The sequence below is a fragment of the Halyomorpha halys genome, unplaced genomic scaffold, assembly GCF_000696795.3.
Source record: "Halyomorpha halys isolate HHAL.00 unplaced genomic scaffold, Hhal_1.1 Scaffold673.1, whole genome shotgun sequence".
Classification (NCBI taxonomy): domain Eukaryota; kingdom Metazoa; phylum Arthropoda; class Insecta; order Hemiptera; family Pentatomidae; genus Halyomorpha; species Halyomorpha halys.
The window spans coordinates 601092-622553 of NW_027114803.1; the positions used below are offsets into that span (position 1 = coordinate 601092).

A 21462-nucleotide genomic window follows, 5' to 3' on the forward strand; every position below is an offset into this window, starting at 1 on the left:
AGATGGATTTGAAAACATTTTTAAATAAACATGAATTATGCATATTATATAAATTCACAATGACAGCGAAGTTTTTTTTTTTTTAATTCTTTTATTTTCTTCTGATGGTCAACATTTTCAAAATTTATTATTGCAAATTTTTCATACTTAGAACTACTACCAGTTTCTTTTTCTTTTCCATCATATTTTTATTTCTCATGGGGGCTGTTATTTCTTGGCCGACTAATAGAGGTCCACTATATTCAATATTGCAATAAAAAGTATATTTATGGTTCAAGATATTTAGAAATCAACTTGAAGGTATGAGGGCAAACTCCCACACTTAACGTCACATAACGTATTTGAAAAGTACTCGGAGTATAATTGGCATTTGTAGCCAATTTAAATAAGGTAATGGCCCAAAATATGTGAAGAAGTTGATGACTTTACCCTCTTGAGCCGTCAGGTGTCGCTGGAGTCTTACCCCCACCAGTCCCTCCGGATTCTTGAACCTCTAGGCCACACAGTCGCCAGTGGTCTTCGCGAGTTGTACTTTGTGGTTGTTTGTGCTAGGAACCTGTCATTAAGATATCATAAGTCATGCCTTGTTCGGCCGTAACGCTCTCTTTGGCGACTATAACCGCTATAATATCGACTGCGCTTCTCGCCATAGCCTTCTCCACGGATAACTGGGTCTATACCGAAGTCAAGAGATCTCAGATAAAGGCAAGTAGTAGAATGATTAAATACTTTTTCTCCGGGATACCTGCATCCGGAAGAAAAACTTCTAGTTTAGACTTAGTTAAATGCCTTAAGCTATTATTTAGGCAGTTAAGACTTAGAGGGACGTTGTAAAGTAGGCCAGAATGAATTGGAAAGTGACTTTTGTGAATCGACCTTTTTTAAAATTGTGATTGAAATATATTTTCTTTAATAATAATTTTATAACTAATTATTTATAATTATGTTTCACGTTCGACGCTGGACTTCAGGATATTCAATATGTTAATTTTGAAAGTTGATCAAAATGCAGGATAAAGTTAAGGATAAGGATAAGGTAAAAAAAAAAAAATATATATACATTGATAGAGAAACGTAATATCTGTACAATTGTATACAAAAATATCAGTGTTTAATTGTTCGTTAATTAGATTAATGTTGTTAAGATTATAGATAGATTAAAATTATATGTCTCTAACGAGGTGCAAGACCTTGAAAGTAAATATTAGTGGCATGAGTCACTCTTAAGGGTAAAAAAAAGATGAAACTTCTAATATTTATCTCTTAATTATGTGAAAAATAGTTGATGAAAACTAGTAGTTTATCAAAGTTGGGTTGCGTTAAATTTATGTTTTTTACATATACCATATACCTTGTACTACCAAGTATATACATATATATATTTCTGGTCTTCTATTTATGTTTTAATCCGAAATGAGAATTTATCTAGGACATTAAGTTCGAATGTTGTGGTTCCGTTAGTGGAGGACGCCTTTCGCCCCCAATACACCTGTAATGTGTATTCATCCATAGGGGAAGTTCGGATGGAACAGTGTGAGGAGAAAAATAGTCCATCTTTGACTATCTGTCTTTGCTCTTTATTCAACTAATAAGTAACGTCTCCTTTATCTTTTATAATAAATTTCAGTGGTCATATCAATAAAATTAAAACCATATTTAAAAAAACAGTACCTATTTACTGACAATTTTTTCAAAAATAATTTTATAGCAATATAATAAAAATAGCAAATTCAAAAAAAAATATTGCTGTTCTTTCTAGGATGCTTTGAATTTAAATTGAATTATTTCCTCTACTTGAATTTATCATTCGCAGCCCCAATGACCCATAACTCAAAAATTTAGCTTTCGATAAAATGTATTTTATAGATTTTATTTTTATATTAAAACTCAATTTTCCTTGTTATTTAGTTAAACTAATATAAGTAACTAAATGTTGATTCATCATGATGTTTCTTCAATTGCGTTAGTATTTAATGAAAACAATCATTAAATAACGTCATATTTGAAAAAGACATTTTTTGAGATATGCTATTATTGCATTGAGAGTAAGATATCTTACATTCGACATATCATAGCCTAATAAGGTTAAAAATAATTAATAATTATTAATAATTTTTCACTTTTTTTAATGATAATGTATGTTTTATTTTTTTATCAGAACAACTCCAAGTTGGTGAAAATGATCGTGTCTCCATATTCCTTTTGACAATATATCCCTTAGGTCTTCAATAGATCTCCACTTGATGATGACCACTTTAAACACTAGATTTAAATTATTAAAATATTTTTAAATATAGTTGTATAAAGTATAAAAAAAAATGCAGATCTTATTAAAAAAAAATATGGTCTGCTGATATTTGCCTAATCTTCACCTGCGGTCGGGAACTTTCGATAAAATATACCACAGATGAAATATATATTTGACAGATCTTCCTCGCGGTTAGTAGCAGATAACATATCCCAGATGAAAGATTCTACTTAAAAGGTTTTTCTTTTTATGTTTCCCGATTCTTACAATGTAAAAATATTTTGCTGTACTTAATCATAAGAAATATCTATAAAATAATTTTCGACGCACCTTAAACAAACCAGGCCTGTTACTCTAATGTTGTTGGTGTTCTGTTTACATATTTAGTCAGCCGACTACTGTAAATATATTTTAAGAGCTGCTCAGTTTGTCTAAAGGAAGTCAGAGAAAATTGATTCATTACAGCCACAGTCTGTACTGAAGTATAGATCATTATATTTACTTAAATGAACTTTATCCAACTACAATGATTAGAAACTATGTATTTTTTAATTTATGCTTATCTCCATTTATTTCATTTTACATCACTTTACATACATTACTAAATTATAAACATTTTAATTTTATTAAATATTCATCAGAAGTTTGTAAAATTTCATACGCTTTAAACTTATTAAATATTCCCCTCATGTATTTTGAACAATGCGTTTTACTATCGAGGATAAAATTCCCTTTAGAATAATTTATTATTTTTAATGTTAAATAAAATAATCAGTCAAGTATGGGAACTTGTTATAGGATTTAGAGCGATTATATGTCGTTTTTTATATTTGGATGGTTTATGTAATATAATCCCTTTGTTTTCTGATTCGTAGCCTTGTGTTGCTTTTCTAATTTTTAAAATTGTTATGCGTAAGATACTTTAAAAAAGTATTATGTGACGATAGTGGTTATTATTGTATTCAATAACCAGTCTTTTTTGTCTTGTATTTAATATCTTAAAATTATTTATGTTGACGATGTTTTTTAAAGAATTTAATATAGCTTACGCTTTATTCGATTATGAATTTATAATTTATTCATATTTATCAGCAAAGGTATTTATAAAGAAAGTTATTAAAAATTCACTTAATTAAACTCTGAATTCGAAAAAAAAGAGATGTGTTCTACATTAATTTATTCTGATTTAAAATTGAATTGATTTGAATTATTTCAACAACTGCTTCTAACAAAATGAACTTATCTTTTGTGTTCAGTTTTCTTTGTAAAACACTTTATACTGGTCAACAGGGTATTTAAAAAACACAAGGCATTATTATCTGTCCTTAAAAACGAGGAAGGAAAAAAAGAGAAAGGTCTCCTACCTCTTACAGAGAGGAAGACCTCTTTTGGAATAATGGCGCCCGTACCTTCAGCAAAAAAGCTTCATAATCTTTTTCCTGGTTTAAAAATTTTAATTTAGTTTTCTATCAACTTTTGTTAACTGACCTAAATATCTGCTTCTATTCAAAACATTTTATTAGGTTCTTTTGTTATTAGTTTGGGGACTTTTTGTCCGTATTACTTACTTTAGATTCACTTGATTATACTTTATTTTAAAGCAATATTATAGGTTTTTTGCAATACTACCACTTTAAAACATTTTGAATTTATTGTTTATGGATTGTTAATAAAAATTAAACAAAACACAAGAAGTCTATTTTGTTTTGACTTTGGTTTCGTGGTTGATTGAATGAATTTTGTCCTTCATTTTTGGACTGTAATTGTTAATATACCCGAGTGTTCATTTAATTTGGTCAAATAAAAAGAAGTTTTATTTTGATTTTAGAACTACTTTCAGTTTCCCGTTCTTTCTATTTTTTTTAAAACTACGTCTTGGTTCCTATTTCCTTAATTTATTTCTAAAATTCAAGATTTCCGTATTAGCGGAACTAATAAATAAATGAATTTTGCAAGAAGCTCAGTAAAAATGAGTTTGTGAAAAAAAAAATCATTAATGAAGTAAAACATATCAGAAGTTAGCAAATTTGGTACGTACTATCCCTTCCACCATATGTTTGTTGCTGAGGGTTATAATCACCTAATAGAGAATGAACTAGAGCGAGCATGGTGAGAGGCAGATATGCCAAGGTACCCCCTTTGGCCCTCTGTATATTTGCCAATTCTTTTGCGAAAAAGGTTTTCCTTGGCGTCAACGTGTTGCAACCTGATTTTTAGTTATGTTCATTAGTCTGTGCTCAAATATTATCTCAACAAAGTTTGATTGTGATTAAAAAATGAGGAAGTGCGTAGCATTGTTGCTACAATCGGAACAATCAGAAAGATGACGAAGACGTATGATACGAAGGTCCTTTTTCACCGATAAGTTATCAACGTTTAAATTATTCATTAAATGACTATCTCTAAATTATTCATTAAAATTTTCAATAATAATTTTTAGACATAGAAGGTAATTAAAAAGAAACACGAACAATTATGCCTTTTAAGCAATAATAATCATGACGTTGAAGTTTCATTTATTAAATTCGAGCACCGTAATTGAATCGAAAAATCCAAATCTTCATCGAGCTATAAATTTATTTTACAAACACAAACTAAATTTAAAAGTTCTCTTTCATTTAAAATCTGTATACTTTTGTGTATGTGGATTCGAACCATTACTATCTGGTCCATCAGAAATTGACATATAATTAATTTATTTTTACTAGGAAAAAAACGTTAAGATACTTTGCAACTTGAGGAAATCATACGAGAAGGTAGAGAAGGGAAGATACCTTAGGGGTTGGTGGTGAGAGCGTACCCCAATTCTCCGGCCAAGGCGGAGAAGGCATCTCGGGTCCATTCTATAGTCGGTGTTTATAACCTACACTATTTTTTACCTTGCAGTAAGGAGTATAATGGAGTAATAAGCTGGTAGGAAAACTGAAGATACTTATTTGGTGGGCCATATGATGGACTAAGGGCGTGGCATAGAAGAATAAGAGTATGGGCCGATCACTCGCTGCCATTTAGATTACATCTACATCAATGAAAAGCCTATGCTCCTTGGGCATAGCCGTCTTGGCTTCACTTTTGCTTTGAATGAGAGTTGAGTTATGCTACCGCCCTAATTTTTACAGGTGCTTTATTTTAATTGGACCACAACTGTCATCTTCTAGCTCAAAAGGAGTTTCTATAAAAAATATTGAGTCAAAGCTTCATCGTGACGTAACTTCTTGTTTTGTCATGATTGCATTAGTCAGTAATAAGTTAAAACTGCAGGAAAGTTTTGAATAGGTCATTATCTGAAAATTTGTATATTATACTTCTGGTCCATTTTTGGAAACTAATAAGAACTTTTCCACTCCTTTTGTGCTACTATAGAGACTATATTTTACCTCCAAAAAAGATTTGTAAGTTGTAATTGAAAAAATAAATAAAAAATATAGTTTTTTCACTCCCTCACCATTTCAGACCCCCAAAGATATAGCTCTATAACTGATTGTTTCAATTCACTGATTATTTATTCAGTTATTATCTGAGGAATTCCACTTAAAAATACGCCTTATTATTTATAGTAGTCAGTATAAAGAAATAAAATAATAACTGTACGTCCAGACGTTTTTCCTTTACCCCTTTATTTTTTTAAATAATTTATTTATTTATTTAAACCATAATTAAGGTACTCCTGTGCGACGTACTAATGAAAGTATTATCCCACTAAGTAGGTATAAATCTTTTCATCTTTGAGTTATAACTTTTTAATTTTGAGATTCTAGGAAGTGAAGTCTGGGCATATTCAGATGATGACGTAAATAATTTATATTAATTCAATTCCTGAAAAGTACATGTAGTAAAACGCTAAACAATTTTTAAATATTTTATATAGTCTTTAATATTTGATGCTGTTTTTATTAATATATTTTTTTTTACTTTGGACGATTAAATAGCCTTCTTACTTGAATTCTTCAATTACTACTCTTCTTCTTCTATTTTTTTTTTGTTACATGTATAGCTTTATCATATTTTTATTTTTTGCTCTTCGATTTGTGTATTATTGTTTTTAGAAGCAATACATATCCAAAAAAAAAATCATAAGACAAGTGGTAAACTATGAAAAAGTCATTGGAGGGGTATGCATACATTATACAAATGAACGTAATTAGTAAACTAGATTTCTTAAAATAATTAAGAAGTTTTTATTAACAATAAATTAAAACAGTAATAGAAACTAATAGGAAATAATGTGCATGAGTCAGTACAAAATGCGGTAAGAACAATGTTAAGTGTCGAAGGGTAATTAATTGGCTTTGAACTGTGAAATAATATACAAATATTTAGTGGTTGGTGTTAATTGTATATATGTTATGGTTACAGGTAAGAAAAAAAAATACTAAATTTCTATACGAAAATAAACAAAAAGATGACATTTAAACAACCATATAAGGATATTTTCATTTTTGTTTAGATATTTACTAAGTTGGTATTAAAAATTCCAAACGGATGTCACACTACCCAAGAATACAACTGTAGAAATAGGCTAAGTTACGATATAATATAACATGTTGACACTCGAATGGATTCATCTCTCTTGATTTCGGGGTCTAAACTCGCATAAATACGAAATAGTTAAGAGTACTTGGTCCTGGTTACTGAATGTATGATCGACGTGGTATAAATATTGCAATTTTTATGCAACTCCCAGTATGTCAGAAATGACGGAAGGAAGGAAGTCATAAAAAATATACTCCGTCATTACTAAATATTGACGTAGTTCTTAATGTTGAACATTATTAAAATGAACCTAATATTTCTGGTCATCAAAGTATATAAATGTTTATTAAATATATAGTAGATATACTGTGATCTATCTTTCCTACCTCTGCTTGATAGTCCGCTCAGCCGTGTAGTGTTGCATTATTCCATGGAGGATTACAGTCCTTATTTATACCCAAGGCATGCAGGGACATAGCGACATCATGGGCTCACCATACGCTTTACCTTTCTGCACACTTCTTCCAACTGATGAAGGTTTCACGCCCATAATCGTCAATTAATACTTGTTGAATGTTTATTCTCGAGGAGTGAAAATTCTCTCTTGTCGTTTAATTGTGACCGTTAATAAGCCTATTGACATTTCACTTTACTTTTACTGTGAGCGAACTATCTAAAATTAAATTTTTGCGATACCTTCTTGTTTCTCTATTATTCGCAATTATCTTGAAATGGTTAGATTTATTTCAGCGCAGATCACTTTACGCCATGACAATTATTGAAATGACATATTATAATACAATTAATAATCTTTTTACCGATATATATATTTTTTTTTTATTTCGGATAAAAAAGACTACTGATCTCGTAGATCTTTGGCTGCCATCAACAATCTTCTCCATGCCTGCCTATCTTGGGCTACTGCTTTCCAGTTTTCTGCTCACAGCTCTTTCACATATTTGTGCCAATATAGAATACTAATAGTTTATATAGAACAAAAGTAACCAGAAAAACTAAATAAACAATAATGAATCTGATATGAGTAAAATTGAGGAAGCAAAATTTATTCGTATAATTCATAAAAGCTCCAACATTAAAAAAAAAAATTGAAAATGGTCTGGCAGGTTTTGGAATGCAACACCTCAAATAAACTTATGTGGTTATGTCTTCTTGAAAGTTGGATTTGCGTTGGTCAACATTTTTGCTTAAATGGTCATCTGCTGGCTTAGAACAGCCAAAGCTGAAAGGATATCTCCAAGAAGAAAGCCTTAAGAATGACACGGAGCTTCCAGCGTACTCATTAATTAGGATCGCTTTTGAGAAAGTGGCAGATAGGTTTTCGTCCTTTATTTAGTCTCGTAGGTGAAAGTAACCGGGGGACGTCTTCCCTGGATATCGTGGACGTTCCCACAGTTGTCTCTTCCATGTCAGCTATCGCTCTTTCCCAAATGGCCTCGGTCATCATGTGAGGAAACTGGGTGGGATGCTAGACCGCGCCCCATTGGCAAACCTTGCAGCATTAATTAGGCTTAGTTTTTTTTTTGTTTTGCAATTCGGTCTAATTTGCATTGAATGCGCTATGCGGAGTAGCGACCCATTTTCTTTGAGTCCAAGATAAGTCGGAGACAATTAATGAGCCTAGATAGTGCAGTACACGGGGTACATTTTCTAGATCCTTAGTAGTAGATAAGGTATTTCACAGCCCGATCTACTGTGTATGGGATGGAAATAGGTGCGTATATTATCGAAAGCTGCTTTGAAACATGCTTTTTATTAAGGTTAAAGAAATTCAAGTCTCGATTGAAACCCTACCTTTTTTTTTTTTTTTTTCGAGAGTTGAGAATTCCGAAATGAAACTTGCTAGTCTTAGTTGTGGTGAATGAGGTTTATTTTGGTAATAACATCTTCTAGTGTTTATCCTGTACACTTAACTCTTGATTTGCGAATGGAAGGAGGTTTTTTAAGTGCAGGATTCTCATGGAAAATTTAATTTTAAATTCATTTTGTTTTGGTGAGATTTTTCGTTCAGAGGCGTTCTGCAGGTTTAAACTTCACAGAATTTTTTTTTGTTTTGGGTTGTTTGCAAGCAACAAGTGCAGAAAATTGTATAAACGTGAAGTTAAGAATAATTTTAGAGTTCAATTTCCCATAGAAATCAGTCACCATAATTGAGACATCTTTTCCTCGCCTGGCAAGGATACTCAAATGATGATGAATTCCAAGAGTATATCGAATTCTCAAACGCTTTTGTTCAATTTTCCTAAGAAACGTAAACAAATTATTTGACTAAATTTGTAAACAAATTGTTGTAAGATTTCACCATCAAAACGCGTCTGATCATAGATGTAAACTTAGATTTTTTATGAGAATCCATAATTGAAAATACCTCTTTTCATTACCAATTCCTGGGTTATGCCCTGGAGATGAACTGAAAAAAGGAACTTTTATCCATATTCATTTGGTAAAAGAAGTTCAAAGTGCGACTTTACTACCAAAAGTAACTTCATTCACCTTATCCAGGAACTATCAAACTTCATTTGGAAATCCTCAAAGCTCTTAAAAAAAGAGAATAAATAGTCAAAACATAGACATTTTTTTACAACGATGTATCTCCTCTCCCCAACAACTTGTTCCCAATGTTTTCATTTATTTGAATTTTATAAAAAATTAAAAAGCGAAGTTTCTTTCTCATAACCTCGAAGTTTATGACATTATGCAAAATAGGATTATATTCATACATTTTTAAATACTCGTTCGGAATGGTGCTTATTAAAACCATATATTCATCACAGTGCTAAACTTAGATGTTGTAGAAAATTCCAATTCATTTTTTTAACTTCGAACTTTTTATCAATATTTAAATATTTAATTAAAAACATTAATCTTTGTTAATTTTACTTTTGGATTTGTTGCATAAAATAAGATAGTATATCGTTTTAGCTAACCATTTTGTTTTTTGTAGATTTTCAGAGAAATCAGTTATATCATCAAAAGGCTATTTCTAATATTATTTAATTATAATTAAATTATTAATTTTAATTAACGGAATAATTAGTTGTAAATAATATAGAGTGATAATAATTGAGGATGTTTCAAAATATCCTAGTTTATCGCGTGCCATGTTATTATATATATCATATGAAATATTTTTACGTAACGAACTAGCACTTTATATACACGCAACATTATTTTTTCCATCTTACTTTAATTATTAAATATTTATTCAATCTTTCTCATTTCCAAAGTGAATGGTTCAAAGAAAAGTTTTAAGAACTGCTAATGATCTTAAAATTCAACAAAATATAATATATTAGTAAATTATTATATAATTTAATAAAAATAATATAAAACTTACAAATTATAAAAGATATGTAAATAATGGAATAATAAAATCAAATAGCAATATTAAATTAAAAATATTTTATTGTTTATTTGTTCATCGTTTTCACAAAGTGAACCTAATTAAATTAATAATGATTTTAAAATCTGTTTTATATTTTTTATTGAATTTATAACGTATTATTCGTAATGCATGAACGTTATTATTCGTAATCAAATGAAGTTTTAAGGTTAATACGTGTTTTTAAATTTTATTTTTTATCATGACTTGTTTAAAAGAAGGAAAACCCAGTTAATAATGAATCAATACTTTTGGGGGTGTACGATTTTATTTTTTAATTCTAGGCCTCGAAATCATCAGGGCATTAATGCCCCCAAATCATAGTTCATCAGTATTCTATTTCAATACTGATATCCAATAACAAAATTTTGTTTAATACTCTTGATGCTGATATCATTTCAGAGATATGATGAAATCAACGTATTCCCTAGTTGCATCTCGTAGCCGAAGTAATGAGGGAGTATGAGCATCAGTATTGCCCAAGTACACGGTATGGTTGCTTATGATGAAGAAGATTACCGATGTTATTCAACACCGGCAACGTTCATGCATCCAATCTTCTTATGATTGGAGTTGGTCTGCATAAGACCTTGCCAGTCGAATTTAAACTTAATGGTAATTGCAGAATAATAGAAGGGAATTTGTTTGTAAGAGTTCGGTGGGCATTCTAACAACTCATCCTTATTGGATCCAACACTGGATTAGCGTATCATACCAAAGAATATCAAAACGATTCGATCAAATATTTTGATCTTTGATGATATAATAATAGTACATCGACAAAGCTTGAGAAGGGCCTCGGTGTTCATTGCAATTGACCCCTCCTCCCCCCCCCCCAAAAAAAAGAACAAAAATGTCGAGTTTTGATTATTGGCAGTTGAGAAACAGCTGACGATCTTTGTAAGGTCTAAAGACTAGACCAGGAGTTGTTCTGTTGTAAACAATGTTATCTAAAACCTCCGATTACAGTCATCATCTTACAACCCCGTGTTAAATTTCTGCCTTATCGCTAAAGTGTTTACACTGTACCAATCATTGCGAAGTAAATCATGAAATTGATTCCATATTTTGTTATTTTTGTTCGTTTAATATTTCAAATACCTCTTCTGACTTAGAATTCATCCAAGTTAAAGGAATTCAGTTTATCATTGATATACCCCTACACCTTGAAAATAGGGTAAATGCCAAAGGTTCTGAGTCAAGAGGGTAAGTTATAATATTAGGTTTAAAATGGGTTCTATAAACTTACAGTCTTTCCTGATGATATAAATGTAAGAAACACAATGGATAAAACCAGGTGTTTGGGGAGTCTAAAATACAACATTTTGACATTTAAAATGCAACGACATCTCTTGTTAGGTACGTTTTGCTAACTGATTCATCCTGATACTGTTCATATTTAATAAATAATTGGAAGTTGAAATTTCATGTAGAAGGCCTTCAATGAAACATTCTCTCATATCATCGGTATATTTATTACTAAAAATAATCTTTTGCAGAAACATCCAATAATAACTCTTATCGTATCTCTTTGATACTAACATATGCATTGCATTTGTTGATAAAATTCACACTACAATTTCTTTACAATTTTTATTATACCATTTTATTTTTTATCCTGATGACTATGAAACAGTTAGAATTTAATGGAAATATTTTTTCCCACTCGTATTCCAAGCTGTTATTGATGTACATGTTATATTTTCTAACCTATTTATAATTGACAAGTTTATGGTCTCGAAAAAATTCTAATCTATTGCTTTGTTAAAATGATTAGATTTTTATATTTATTTTTATTACATTTTTTTTTTTTTATTTGTTTATAGGTTAATGATAATGGGGAGCATAGCTCTTAAATACTTCACAAACGCGAGAGTACAAGAGCCCAAGAGGAGAAAAAAGGCCGTTATCTCACTCCAATTTTTGATTACTTTAATGAAAAATATTTATAATTAATTGTTAAAATTAATGATTCTGCCAAGTATAGGTAGGGGTAATAAAAAATGGCGACTGTTTCAAAGCGATAAAAAAAAAACTAATTTTTCATTCGGAGCTCTATATCTTAAAAAGTAGGAACAACACAAGAAAACCTAAGAGAATGTCATTTAAAGAAGAGTAAATTTTCTAAAATATGAGCCCTAATAGAGTTATTTACGTTAAATAGTAGTTCGAGATATAGCTTTTTAAAAAGCAAAATTTCATAAAAATGTTGTATGGGACGTACTGAAGGATCAGTAGTTAGTGAATTTATTTTGAAAAATTTATATCTCAAAAACCATTTGACGTACAGATGTCTATTAGCACTCAAATTAAACCTAGTTCAATGAGCTATAAAGTAGTTTATGATGTTTATCTTTGTAGGAGTGATAGTTTACATGAAATTTGCTAAAATAAATTGATTTATAGTTGTTCGGACAAATTTTCATTTGCCAAATTTATATTCATGTCTGAATATCATAAAAACTACTCCTCCTACGAAGATAAGTGTCATAAACTACTTTATAGTAAGTTAAATTTTCTTTATTTTGTGTTGGCAGACATGTATGCGTGTTATGGATCTAGAGATATATTTTTTCAAAAATCCAACATTTTATACGAACAACTAGAAATTAACATTTTGTGAGATTATTTTATCAGATATCATAAAAACTACTACTCCTACAAAGGTAAACATAATTAACTATTTTGTAGCAAATTTAACTAGCTTTAATTTGAGCGCTGGCAGACATCTGTACGTCCACTTGTTTCTGAAATGGTTTTACATAAATCAAACTTATTGTCCGAACAACAATAAATCAATTTATTTTAGCAAATATCATGAAAACTACTATTCCTACGAAGGTAAAGATCATATACTTCTATAGTCCATTAATCTAACTTTAATTTGAGTGCTAATAGACATCTGTACGTCACATAGTTCCTGAGATATAGATTTCTCAAAATAAATTAACTAAGTACTAATCTTTCAGTAGATTTTTAAGAAATTTTGCTTTTTAAAAAGTTATATCTCGAGAAATATTGGACATAAATAGTTCTTTTAGGGCTAATATTTCAGTGAATTTATTCATCTTTATGCAATTTTCTCTTAGATTTTCTAGTGTTGTTGGTAGTTTTTAAGATATAGAGATCCGAATGAAAATTTTATGTTGTTTTAAGGTTTTGAAACAGCCACCATTTTTTATTCCCCCTACCTATACTTGGCAGACTCATCAATTTTGACTAGTAATTATACATAGTTTTCATTGAAGTAATCAAAAATTGGGGTGAGATAACTGCCTTTTTTCTCCTCTTGGGCTCTTGTACTATGAATACCTCCTGCTGATTCAGCCCTTGGAAAATCGAGGAACCGTTGTCTGGCCTTTGTGGTTTGTTTGACTGCGTAGCTATTTCACTTCCTATTAAATTATAATATTTCCTGCTCAAAAAAGTTATTAATGTGTGATATTTTGTTGGCTATGATGTACGCAGCGCCGCCATTATGCATTTTTTTGGGGTATTATTTGTTATGTTCAACACAAAATATAATTCAGGTATATAAAAAAAGTTTGCGATCTCCAGTTTTTGGAGTTCGCTTTATAAATTTTTGTTAAATTTACGGAAGATCGTGATTTTTCTTAATTTTATGCTACCACTGTGTCAGAAGAATTTAAATTCTGATTTTAAAATTTCAATGTCTTGGTTTGAGTCACTATGTTTCGTTTTCTCTGATGTCCAGAACGCTCGTAATCACCTTTCTTTATGGTTTTAAACTTTTTAAAAAAATTGATGCTGTAATAATAATCTAATGGATTAACCAATTTACTACGCGCACTTTAATCATTATTATTATTATTATATACAGATTTCTATTTAGTTATAGGGAGCTTTCTAAATAAAAATCCCAACTGTGGAACCTGACGCTTTACGATTTCTTCATGATCAGTTGATCACTAACTACTTTTGTAATAGCGCAAATTGTTTACCCGCTGGGGAGAATGGCACTGGCGGCTGTAACACGATTATTTCACCCGATGTTTACTGATTTTTGCCAAATAATTCTATTTTCACAGCTTGTTATTTATTTAGAATAATAGACCACTCGAACCCGTATCTTGTCCTCTTTAGTTTTATGGAGTTGAATATACTTTTTAGTTTTTCTTATTCCATTATAATTTTAAAAATTGGTTATGATCATATTACTGAACTAAGAAATATTTGCAAAGTAATATCGCTTGTGTAATGAGTTTTTTTATTATTCAATTATTTTTATTTTTAAAAATTACTTAAACTAAATTGACTATGCAACATCAACATTTCATATAAGTGATATAAAAAGGAAATTAACTAGCAGTGAAAGATCAATAAGTTATAAAGGTGGATATGGAATAAAGTTGATTTTTTAAAAAAATATTTCAAGGTAGATATAATTTATAAATGCAGGCTTAATTTCAATCAAATGCCCTTTTTCTAAGATTTGTTTGTACCCTCTGAATTTTTGGCAATAATTATTTCAAGGAAAATCCAACTCCAAACTAGCACTACTAAGAGCCATCGAAAAGAGAAAATCTAGTAAGTCTGAAATATTGGGCGATCAAAACAAGAAAAGTTATTTTTGCTAAGTTTATGTAATTTAGATTTTTAACATAATAATAAATAGTAATCCCGACAATGGTGTTTTGATCATATTGTTGCTTTGCTTGAATAGTAGCACATCTTAAAAAAAAAATAAATGTGTGTTTATTTTTAAAATGGATGTGTTCTAAAGATATTGTTGTAAACGGGGATTGTTTTCTCTACTTTGGTCCCTTGAGAGACTGTCCCAAAGCAAGTAGAGTTGTCAAAAGTAACAGGTGTAGAGTAAACTGTATCGATAGGATAAGTCAAATTCAAAATAATTTTTTTTTTTTGGTCAGATTTATCATGGTTAGATGCCACTATTCATGTTAAGCAGAGATATATATAGATTAAAAGAACAAAAATGAAAAAGTTTTATCAATTTTTTTATATGATTGCAAATATATATTCAGATGAAAGTTATTATTTTTATATTTTGCTTACATACATTTTAATGATTCTTTTATTCAATTTTAGGTTCATTACAAAGTTCTTCAATATACGTTATTGGTTACTTAATTTGATTTATATTCCAAAAAATACTTTGATTTTTCTAAAATGAGTTGGCTTGTAATTCGCAATTCTTATTTTGGTCCTACCAAAGGAAAACAAAAATGACCATTAAACAAATATTTTAAAAACGTTAGAAACTTTTAATAAAAAATAATTATAATCGTGAAAGGTATGCAAAATTATCAATAATACAAATTTTTACGTGAAAATAAAACAAATTTTGCCTTTTTTTGCAGTAAAATTAATATAATTTAAATTTAATAGATTAAATACATGCAGATAATTAATTAGTATATAATAAAAACACTATGTAACTACTTTAAAAAAAAATTGCCTTAAGATGGGCGGACGGTCTGAAACATTGCAAAGAAGAATGTATTGCAAAACATTTTTCTCAGAGTGATTGAATATATAGGTGAAGAAAAAAAAATTAGTGCATAATAAATTTTAGATTACACCGTATATTTTTCTATTTTAATTTAATTTAATTTTTTATTTTTATAATATTTTGATAAAGTAATTTACGCTTGAGGCAGCCCCAGTTTGGCAACTGCTTGTATGATTAATCTAAAATTAATAATACATTTTCGAAATATCAAGGTATAAATTAACTCACTATACCAGAAGAAAAGTAAAAAAAATATTATAAATATAGTGCCTTCGAAAAAGAAGATTACTTAATAAATAAAATAAATTTTTGATAAAAGTTTCATTCATAGTTTTAATTATTCGTTTACCGGTTATATTTTCAGCCTATCCTCAAAGTGTCTTGTGTTCAATAGAGGTATTCATGATCTTTAGTTTACCATGTTAAATGGAAAGACTTATGTTAAATGGAGAAATATTTCCTTCTTTTACCATGTTAAAACGATATAACATGTAACATGGCTGAGAGTCTGTTAAATGGAGAATGACGACGACACGAAATAGAATAGCTGAGCTTGTCACCGTTTTGTTTGTTGCCGTGTTAGGTTACTTGCTCGTAGTTTGTGTTTTTTTTTGCCTTGTGTTTTGAATTTTTTTAAAAAAGACAATCAGTAGCCAAACTTTTACACTTCTACTTTTCACTTATTTTAGGCATGTTGTTATAAATTAATATAATCAAAACTTATTAAGTAAACAATAACATGAAGTTTTGGAAGGAAAGGTTACTAAAACAGTTGCTCAGAAAATCCACTAGGAGCTCTTATGCATTTACTATTTATTATGACTTTAAATAGGGATGCTCACAATGCTATACTAATAACATTTAACATGGTAAATCATTTTACATTTAACACAACATCTTGAATACCCTTAATATCATATCTGACCTCAGGTAGAGAAAGGGTGAATGGAAAGGTTGTAGAGAGCAGGTGGATTTCTGCCTAGTTCTATACAAAGCCACAAACCTTAACTCAACTAAGAACTTAATTCTTCTTAAGTCTTGGGTAGCACTTGACTAATTAGCAAGGATTATATCTATTTTCGAAAACTCGTTGGGCCACAATCCTATCTATTTTCGTTGTTCCAATATCCTCCGGTGTCAGCACTTTCTTTCAACCCACGTGAAACCCTTAAAATGAAATGTACAGACTGTACCATGACCTGCTTTAGCGTTGAAAGCTCAAGGTGTGCTGAGGTGAGATCTCCTGGAAGGAATGCTACCCCCTCCACTTGCAACCTGTACCGGTATATCTCGAGTCAAGGTTTCCTTTCTTTCTTGTTTTTCAGATAGTTTTTTCATTTCACTCCTCCCATTAGTAGTCCCTGCGCAGGAGACAATAGAAAATATTTTTATTTTAGCCTTATGTTGATATATAACTTTAAAATAACCAGTTGGAACAAAGCATACATAAAGAATAAACTTGGGACTTGGGGAAAGATTGTAATAAGCCATATTTTTTTTAAAAATGCTCCTTTGATTCTATAAAAAGCTATAGGGTTAGTTTATCTAACACCATGATTCCAACCTTTTAACTTATTATTAAATGAAATATGAGCGAGAGAAATGCTTTGTTTCTTACAAGCTTGATGTCACATCATACTTATTAATCTACAGTTGGATACAATATTAATACATTTTTTATTTTGTTACCTAAATATCATTGAACACTATATAACTAAACTATTATCTACAACTAGCAATTACATAATTTTTATATTTTATTATTCCTCGTGTATGTTTTAATCTCTGATTTATCCCATATTTCTTTTATCTAATTTATCACTAAACATGAATTTCTTAAAAATATTTTATTTGAATTTGAAAAATAAATAAATGACAAAATATTTTTGTAAACATTAAAAAAAACAAACAGAAAAACAAAGGAATAAATGGGTAGGTATAAGTTAAAAGCCAATAACTATCAATAAATAATAATTACTAAAAATAAATTAGACAGTTAGTTGCTACTAAGGTAATTTTATAAGTTATTTAATTAGAGCTATACAATATATCGAAACTGCTTGACTGATAAATTTGCATTATGAGGCTTGTCATATCTTGTCCTGAGGTCTAAATATTTTTATTAAAGGCTAGTTACATCCAAAACAATACTTTACTGGTTGGGTCTTTTAATGTAAACAACGTATGCCAAGTTTTATTATTATTTTACATAAAACACCATAATCTTGTTCATTTGCAATAAATATTTTCTTACAATAATAATTTTAATTTTCTAAATAAACTGGTTGTCTTAAGGACTCAATAGAAAAGGAGGAAAAAAATCATGAAAAAGAGAAAAAGAAAAAGGGGGAAAAAAAAGTCATGTTTTGATGTTATATATTGCTAATGTTTATAATTATTGTTTTATTATTATCTACTTCTCTAGGCTTATATATCGTAATATTAAAAATAGTGCCTGATTAGGCTTAAATAAGTATGCTGTGTGATTGATTAGCAACCAATGAAGTTGGACAGCACAACTTTGTATTTTAATAAAGTTTTTCTCCTCTTCCTCAATTATTCTCTCTGATGTTGGAATGCAGTGGCTCAGAACAATAAAAACCCGGGAAAAAAATTATTGTTACACTTAAGCTATTTTTTTTACAACTGTACCATAGGAACTGTGGTTTGAGGTCTGTTTTACAGTTGATTTCGTTTTTCATTAGTTGATCAATGATTAAAAATGATAAGGAGTTACGATATTAAGAGGAAAACGTTTTATTTAGACCACAATTAGTTAATATTTTCATAAATTTTTTTTCATCTATAGACCATTAAAACATTCTCATATTTTTCGAATTTTCTCCATCTCGAAATACATTCATTTATTATTGTGAGAGTTTATGCATGTAAACTGGTTACTAAAAGTTTGTGAATTTAATAATATTCTCAGTTTTATATAGCTTACAGTGTAGTCTCGTATTTTCTAGTAATTCTCTTTATTAATAGATTTATAACACTTGCGAAAATGCTAAATAGATTTTCGAAGCATCTTAGATACGGTATGCATACTGATGAGTTCATATACACAAAAATCTTTATTATCCTGTGACTAGTGTTGCAGGAATAAATTGGTGTACTAATATAACCACTTAAACTTGTTAGCGTCCACTTTTTCCAAACATTATACGATAACGTTTTAATTCACGATAAAACTCCTTTAATAACTGCTTTTGTTGTAATCACCTAATCGACTAGAATAATGATCCTGTATTAAGTCTGAATTGTTTATATACGCGCTCATAATGATAATTTTCTTCCTGAAATTTTGAAGAAAATAATTTGTAATTAATAAATGTATAAGGTCGGAGTATTTCTGGATTAGTTTGAATTGATGAGATTCTGATCTGAGATAAACATGGATAACAGGTAAGATCATTAAATTTAAAAATGAGAAATCAGAATGCGGCAATAAAAATAACTTTGAAATCATCCTTGTATTTTCCAAATGCTAATTTTAATATCCTTCATTTCTTTTGAATAAATTAAGCTGATGTTTATACAAGATGTATTAATATGAATATTTGATAAACATTTTTAATAGAGGGAAATGATCTGTTTAATATGACGGTATTTAGTTATTATAGTATGATACTAGCCAATAGTAAAAGTATAAAAGGCTCAATTTACCAGATTCATTGTTTGTTGGGTTCAGAAAAGTGATAATTGATTTTTGCACAATTTATAGAACTAGCCACCAGAAGTTCATTTTATACTTAAACAGACCTAATGTTTTCGCTCATTTTAAAACAAATTCGATATCTCAGAAACTAGTAGACTTGCTGATCTCAAACACATAATAGTCGCAGTTTCATGGTAATTACCAGAATAATTTTACAAAATGTTTATTTTTCGTTATTTGAAAAAAAAAAAATTTAGTTATTGAACAACTGTATCTCTGGAACTGAAAAAACGTGTAGATGTCTATTAGTTTCTCAAGTTGTTGCTACTTAATGTACCGCACAGTAGTTCTTTATAATTATCTTCCTAAGAGTACAAGTTTTCATGAATTTCTCAAAATAAATTAACAAGATGTTGAATATTCGCTATTTGATAAATTTAACTTCGTCTGTGGCTGAGGGAGTTGAGGCGTAGGTCTTTGCAACCTAGTAACGGCAGTGGTGCCGGTTCGAATCGGGCCTGAGGGAGGGTAACTTTTATTTCTGGTCGGTCACATTAAATGAAAAATTGACCCCTCACCATGGTGAGAATAGGGTGGTAAGATAGTCTCTTTACGCCACCTCCCTTCCCTCGAATCTTAAGTTGGAAATTACCAGGAAGGGGATCATAAAAAAAAAACACAAAAAACAAATAAGAACCTGTATCTCAGGAAGTGTTAAAGATATAGATAGATATCTTTTGACACTTTAGCTTTCTAGTTTGTTTTTTTTTTTCCTTTTTTTTTACTTAGCCTTTTGATATGAGTGATTATACAGAAATTTAATAAAATATCCAAATAATGTATCTCCTCTAGATAAACTTAACTATTCCTAGGCATATAGGGAGTACTTTTTATTTTATTATTATGTTTTTTTTTGTTTTGTTTTTTTCGTTCTGATATTCCACCATACATTTTTGGAGTCTGACACCGGACAAAACTTTTTAGTATATTAGCCCACTTACTATGTATGTGTATTTATCTTAGTTTCGGTAACCCCCAACATATTGGGTATCATATGTATCATAATACATCCAATATCTTTAAACGAGGCTCTAGTCTTTCATTTAGTTGTCGAATGAACTAGATGCTAAATGGAGACACTGACCACATTGAAACACCATATCTTTACTAAGTTCTGAATACAAGATTTTTGATGATTTTGTGTAAATATATATATATATATATTTTTTTTTAGAAGCTATCTAAATACTATTTGTTTTTCCTATATTAGTATATATAATAATAGAAACATTTCCACTATCGCAACATCTCAATTGTTACGGTATTTTAAATTGTTTCTTTTCATTTTAATCGTTCTCTTCCAGCGGTATGTGGCTTAAAGAATCTTGGAAGTTGGAAGGCCTTAAGTGGGCTACAACTACGAAGAGTAGCTCTTCCTCCATTGCCTGAATTATTCCTAATTGTTCGTCGTCCGAGGCAGTCGTGACGGCGCCATTATTTTTTTTTTCTCCGCATCGAGATAGGTCCGTACCCTCATTGCATTCGTTAATAGTCGCCCATCAGCGGCGTTAGTAACTACCCGCATCAAAATAAATTCCATATTCTTCAACATGAGACTCCGCTCGAGTATTGGATAAGATCAACCGCTGTTGCGGTTTTTGCACCGAATGTCCTTATTTAAAAATATCGAGTCTATTGTTCAGCTTTATAGTAGTGAAATGTTTTGAGCTTGACACAATTTTCTTTTAAGGCGTCTGTGAAACTAAAACCGCTTGCCACATTCTATTATTTTGCAATAACAAGGTCACATAGTCTTAAACATATGTTTTTACTATTATTTTTTTGTTTATCGCTTTCTTTAAAAGACAAAATAAAATAAGTAGAAATGTTATTATATAGAATTATTAATTCAGGAAAAAAATATTTTCCTAAAATGTTTATTTAAAAAATTCCCATATTACCACGATAGGTTTTTCCAAAGGAAATATATTTTTAAATATTTTTTAAAAAAACCTCTATCTTAACTTATGTTGTTTTATTTTAAATTATGATGTAAATTTAAATTAACTAGTGTTACTATTATTCCTCTTCTAACATTTCTTGATATTATGGCCTCCTGTATTAAATTCTGAAGTTATTGCAGTTTAAAATTATCTTATCAACCTTAAATATTATATTAGTATTAT

The 21462-nt window shown here is 29.6% G+C and overlaps 1 protein-coding gene across 2 annotated transcripts in view; it reads left to right on the forward strand.

Moving 5' to 3' along the window:
• Positions 1 to 485: 485 nt before the first annotated feature.
• The window catches only part of LOC106685241 (uncharacterized), a 147669-nt gene continuing 126692 nt past the window's right edge, over positions 486 to 21462 (forward strand). The window contains exon 1 of one of the 2 annotated variants that reach the window (XM_014427803.3): positions 486 to 705. In XM_014427803.3, coding sequence (XP_014283289.1) covers positions 580 to 705 — 126 coding nt within the window. In that variant the 5' untranslated portion in view covers positions 486 to 579. The remainder of the gene's footprint in view (positions 706 to 21462) is intronic. The other variant, XM_014427804.3, reaches the window with a different exon arrangement.